The sequence below is a fragment of the Rhagoletis pomonella genome, unplaced genomic scaffold (assembly GCF_013731165.1).
Source record: "Rhagoletis pomonella isolate Grant_MI unplaced genomic scaffold, Rhpom_1.0 Rhpom_scaffold_00005, whole genome shotgun sequence".
Classification (NCBI taxonomy): Eukaryota; Metazoa; Arthropoda; class Insecta; order Diptera; family Tephritidae; genus Rhagoletis; species Rhagoletis pomonella.
In genome coordinates this window covers 66,229,233-66,234,532 of record NW_023458559.1, presented here as the reverse complement: position 1 = coordinate 66,234,532, position 5,300 = coordinate 66,229,233, and the positions used below count along the sequence as shown (strand labels likewise).

Below are 5,300 nucleotides of genomic sequence, written 5' to 3'. Positions count from 1 at the left end.
AAATATATTTTAAAGAAGCTGCTGCAAAAAACAAAGCTTATAAAGCTTTATTAAGAAAATAGTTCCAGATCAGTTCTACTTACAAGATTTAGTAACAGAGAAAAATTACTGAGAAGTTAAAAAACGTAATTTTTTACACAAAAAACATCCGAACATCAACAGAATACAAAAACGTCAACCTGGCAACGCTGATTATAGCGGTTGTTGAGTTAAAAAAAACACTAGAAGTATGTATTCGAGCAATCAATGCAACTTATTTACCGAAGTCGAGTAGTCAATGAAAGGTATTGAACTTGAAATGCTCAAAATAAGCTGAAAAGCCGTAAATAGACATTCAAGTATATGTACATATGTAAAAATGTAGATTAGGGTGATCCAAAAACAGTAAAGTCGGTAATGCTCTCACCACCTAGGATTGTTCCATATCGAAAAAAGTGTACCCCTATTTTTTTTATTTTGAAATCAAAAAATATTTAGAGGTCTCTCAAAGCGCTCAAAGTTTTCCATGTATTTTTATAAAGGAAAAATAAATTTTTTCGTAGAAATGGTTTAGAATTCTTGAAAGTCAATACTTTTCGATCGGAAAACTCTGGTTCTCTTCAGGAGACTTTCAATAATAATACCCAATTATCTATTTAACCATTTTTTAATACTAACGTTTTTTTAGGCGGACCAATAAATTATATTTGCAATGAAAAAAATGGTTAAATAAACAATTGGGTATTATTATTGGGAATTTCCTGCAGATAAACAGAGTTTTCTGGTAGAAAAATACTGATTTTTAACTATTCTATACCATTTCCACGAAAAGTTTTTCCCCCATATAAAATACATGGAAAACTTTGGGCGCTTTGAGCAACTTCCAAATATTTTTTGATTTCGAAATCAAAAAATAAGGGTATATTTTTTCGGTATAGAACAACCCTAGGGAGTGATAGCATAAAAATTCCGACTTTACTTTTTCACATGCATTTTTGGACGACCCTAATGTGCATACATACATACATAAAAAACAATGCGCTCAGTTGAAATCTGTAGATGAAATTAGAGGCCAAGAAAAAAGCTCAGCGCAAGATAATGAACTTTTTGCCTACATTTCATTACTTTCGCTTTTCTACGCGCAGCATCCTATGTATGATCCACGGTGTTATCACCTACATAGCTACATACTATGTACTTTTGAAAAAATGAGAACGGTAAAAAATAAGCATACATGTGTATGTATGTATGTAAATATGTCTGTGCGAAAGTGTGCAACAACTCAACCTTCTGGTTTAAAACAGTGCGTATAGGTAGGTACGCCTTTTTTTCTTTTCTTTTTGTCCTATTGTGTGTTACTTGTGCGCAATTTTATAGGTATGTAGTATTATGTGTGAATGAAAGATACCTTATGGTATTTTAAGACAGATTCAAAATGCTGAGAACTGACAGATATACCTCTTTTAAAAGAGACTAATTGTCATATCCCAAAGGTTCATAATAGGCTCGACGGAGTGCCTACTACGATGATCAGTGTGTTTTAACAAACTCTCGACGTCAACCGTCTTACTGATGGTCCACATTGTTATATCAACAAAGGGAATGAGGCGTTGGTTGAGTTTTGCGAGCATGTGAAGAGAGGTTTGTTACGTTAGAATTTATTCTGCTTCAGTAGGGTGATAGTTGTCCTAAACCGGCAATCACAGGTCGGGGGTTGGTGTAGTTTGAGACATACTCCCTATGCATATTATGCTCCCTTACAGGGGCAATTGGGCCTCGTCATGGAGGTGGGCCTCTGCCGACACCAGAAGACATCTAGTCGGGGTCCTGCTAGTCCCCAGCGACTACACGGGTGTTGCATACATTGTTTAGAACCGACCGGCAAATTGCCTTTTATGTTGCCAACAACGTTTCTTTGTCTCAATAGTCTTTTTGAGCTTTGCACCACGATTTGTTTGTTAGGAAAAATGGAAAATAACAACAAAGCTTAAGGGGTAGAAGTTATAGCCGCTATAACGGAGATCACCACATGGAATTGATGACCTCTGCTCAAAAGTAAACGACTATCTCTCCAGCCTTTCTCGCTTCTTCACTGCAAGGAGCCTAACACTCTCCCCAACGAAATCAACGGCGACCCTCTTCACCACCTGGACGAAGGGGGTCAGGCTAGAATTAGGTATACATGTCGATGGCACACCAATACCGACTTTAAACAACCCGCACATTTTAGGGGTCACCTTCGATAGCCTGCTCTCCTACTCCACGCACACAAGAAGCGTTGCTGGCAACATACAAGGCAATTGGGCGGCCGGTTCTAAACTATGCTGCGCCAGTTTGGACGACGGGGACTAGTTGGACACAGTGGACGAAGCTACAGACTTGTCAGAACGCCGCACTCCGGACAGCGAGGCCCAAGTGCTCCCCGTAAGGGAACACAACAAATTGCTCTGTAAGCAATTTCTGGTGGGGTGTCACAGAAGCGAACACCCAAACAGACATCTGCTTCAGGAGGAGCCTCCGCCCAGGCACGTCAGGGGGCACCTATTCGTATACAAGGACGCAGTCCAGCAATACGTAGACCAACCACTGGACCCGCCGACATACAGACGAGCCATCAACGACATCCATAGAGTCAGTCACCACCTACCTCGACTCTCGACCCATCAATGCCGTAATAGGAGCTCAATCACCAAATGTTGAAGAGATGGAGCTTCAATTGCCAAGAGAGACCCGCGTTACTCTGGCTCAATTACGGTCTGGATACTGTAGCCGCCTCAACAGCTACCTGCCCAGACTCGACCCCAATATCCCCAATGGGTGCCAGCCATGTGGAGAATCGACAGACTTCAATGCCAAAGATCGTAATGCGCGTTGAATCCACCAACTACCACTCGGTTTTCACCTCTGAGGGGCGTACCTATTTCAGGGTGATATCCTGTCGGGCAGCTGGTAACGGGGGGACAGCCTGGAATGGTATCCCCGTGATCGATAGTTGCTACATATCGTTATCTTAATTTACAAAGGCCCTAACCAATAAATACGAGTATTTCTGCTATCATACCCGGGAGTCCGATGCAGGTAAACTGTAAGAGTTTTGACTTGGGATGTTCATATAGTGTGTTAAAAGAGCTTTAAGAACACTTATTAAAAAATACCAGTAATTATACGAGTATGTATGATTTTTAAAAATGGTTTACATTTGTAAGTCTTTTATTATTAAAACTGTATACGACGATGAGCAAATCGATTGTTCATCAATTTAAAAGAAATGCATAGCAGAAAATTAAATACATTTTCTTTTTACAAATCCATTTAAATAGAGATAAGATATTTATAATTATAAGAATGTATTTTATAAAATTTTTTTAATTTGCAATGTGCAAAAGCACTTCAGTACTGTAAACTACGTTTCGTTCCTATATCGTCTAGTATTTGCCGCAATTCTTCATCCTCGAAGCGTCCTTCTAGCGATGGTATCAACGCCTTTGCTTCCTCAGGCGCTTCGGGGCAGAGGTTACCCAGTGCAGCTAATTCGAATTTGTGCAATTTTTTCTGCATTAAAAGACTGGGGAAAACAATATTTTAAGCACATAATTTCAGACATTTGTTTGAGTGGGGATTTTATTTAAAAAATTATTTATTATTATTTTTTATTAAAAAAATAAATAAAACTTTGATTATGTTATGGGAGGATGGGTTTTGAAGGCTCTAATTGTGGATTTAGATAAAGATGTAAATGAATGTAAATTATAATGAATAGCGTTTTTTCTTACTCACCTGCGCACCGCTGCGATTGTTTCCTTATTTTTGAATTTACGAAAACTATCCGTGTATGCATATGTTTTCATAAACACTTCAGAGAATTCCTGCTCCTCGTCTGCCGATTCGTTTTGACGTTTGCGATGGTCAAGCAACATGTGTACTTCAGAAATTAGTAAAGTTTCGGCGTTTTCAAATTCTGTGAAAGAAAAAGGATATGTAAATAAATTTCTTAATTAACGGTGAAGCAGCTTATGGCAATAACACGCATTTGCATATACGTAATACAAGTGAAACGACAACTCAAACTAACATCATCTATAAATGGTTTTCAATTGTTATCGATTTTTTAGATTCGATTTACAAAAATTTATACACGTCACGTGGGTCTATTTATATGGCCATTTTCTATCAGAAAATCATATATTTGCCGAGTTTTGTTGACATCAATCTTTATCAAACGCCTGGCATCGGCCAAACGCAAATGACCAATTTTCATATTTTCCGCTATTAAGATGTTTTTGTAATCTATATATGATTGTGGTGCTATACGCTCGACGCTGCACAATTTTCGTTCATCGTCGGTGAGACGGGTATACCCAGGCATGCCTGTAAAGAGGAGGAATATTGTTTAAAAGTTCATTTAAACTCGACCAAGTTACTAAGACAAACCCATAATGTCCATTGGGCCAGGCTTCTTTCTGGGGTTTGAACCTGCATGCGGCGTTGCGAACGGATTGGGTACGAGCATTTGAGGGCTTGGCATTAGCTTACGCCAATCGTGCAGTTGTCGGGATGTATCATCTTTTAGGCGATCGCGTTGTTGCTGAGCGCGCCGTTTCTTCATTTTGAAGTACAATGCACCGCCTTCAAGTGTGCGAACGCCATTCTGACGTAGCTCATACAAGCTATAAGGAAATTTGGAAAAGTTTTTATTAAAGGAGTAAAAATAATTTAAATTATATTTACTGTTACCGATAAATCTTCTTTTGCACATCCGAAAAATATTTCAGGGACTCTACCAGCATGTCGTATTTAATCGGCTTGCTGATCTGCATAAAAGACAAGAAACGATGGCAATTCGATTCCGAGCCCAACGCCTCTGCATACTTCGAGATCCAACCCAACGTGCGATTGGGCATGATGAGCCCGTGGTCACGCATTATTCGATATCTGCGTTTACGTTCTCTAGAAGTTTAATGGTAAATCTTAGCTTTGTGGTAAATACAATATTTAATATGCAGCACATTTTTAAACAAAAATTACCTCAATCGATTATTATAAGCACGGACTACTCCTAATTGCAGTTCCTCATACGCAGCACTGCTTATTTCGTCAATTGGCTCATCGTCGTCACTCGCAGAAATGGCAGCAAAGCTATTTTGCATGATTGTCGTTAGCAAATCTTCAGCTGAGTTATCGTATGGAGTATCGAAGTCCCCACGCGCACAGCGATATCCCGCCATCATTTTAAATTGCATTGAGCCCGGCTCATCACTGCGTGGCGGATCAACTGAACGCATCTTTACAACATACGGCATGCGTTCGGGGAAGTACGCATT

General features: G+C 39.3%; 2 protein-coding genes across 2 annotated transcripts; both read right to left on the bottom strand.

Moving 5' to 3' along the window:
- Positions 1-3,153: 3,153 nt before the first annotated feature.
- On the bottom strand, positions 3,154-4,015 carry LOC118740186 (DNA-directed RNA polymerase II subunit Rpb4-like). The gene is made up of 3 exons (XM_036471683.1): positions 3,991-4,015; positions 3,757-3,937; positions 3,154-3,544 (listed from the first exon to the last, which is right to left on the bottom strand). Exons 1-3 carry the CDS (start codon positions 4,013-4,015, stop codon positions 3,370-3,372), a joined length of 381 nt encoding a protein of 126 aa, XP_036327576.1. The 3' UTR covers positions 3,154-3,369.
- LOC118740185 (transcriptional adapter 2A-like) lies at positions 3,845-5,300 on the bottom strand (the record flags this gene model as incomplete). Its single annotated transcript, XM_036471682.1, has 5 exons — positions 3,845-3,937; positions 4,052-4,347; positions 4,411-4,646; positions 4,714-4,926; positions 5,005-5,300. Coding segments are annotated over 4 exons (975 nt in total), but the record flags the coding sequence as incomplete, so codon positions are not given.

Excerpts from the sequence above, each read along its gene's own strand:
- LOC118740186 (XM_036471683.1), bottom strand. The coding sequence starts at position 4,015 with ATGCAAATGCGTGTTATTGCCATAA. Across the intron at positions 3,938-3,990 it reads AATGCGTGTTATTGCCATAA|AATTTGAAAACGCCGAAACT; the intron begins GCTGCTTCACCG and ends TTTCTTTCACAG. Across the intron at positions 3,545-3,756 it reads ACAATCGCAGCGGTGCGCAG|TCTTTTAATGCAGAAAAAAT; the intron begins GTGAGTAAGAAA and ends TGTTTTCCCCAG.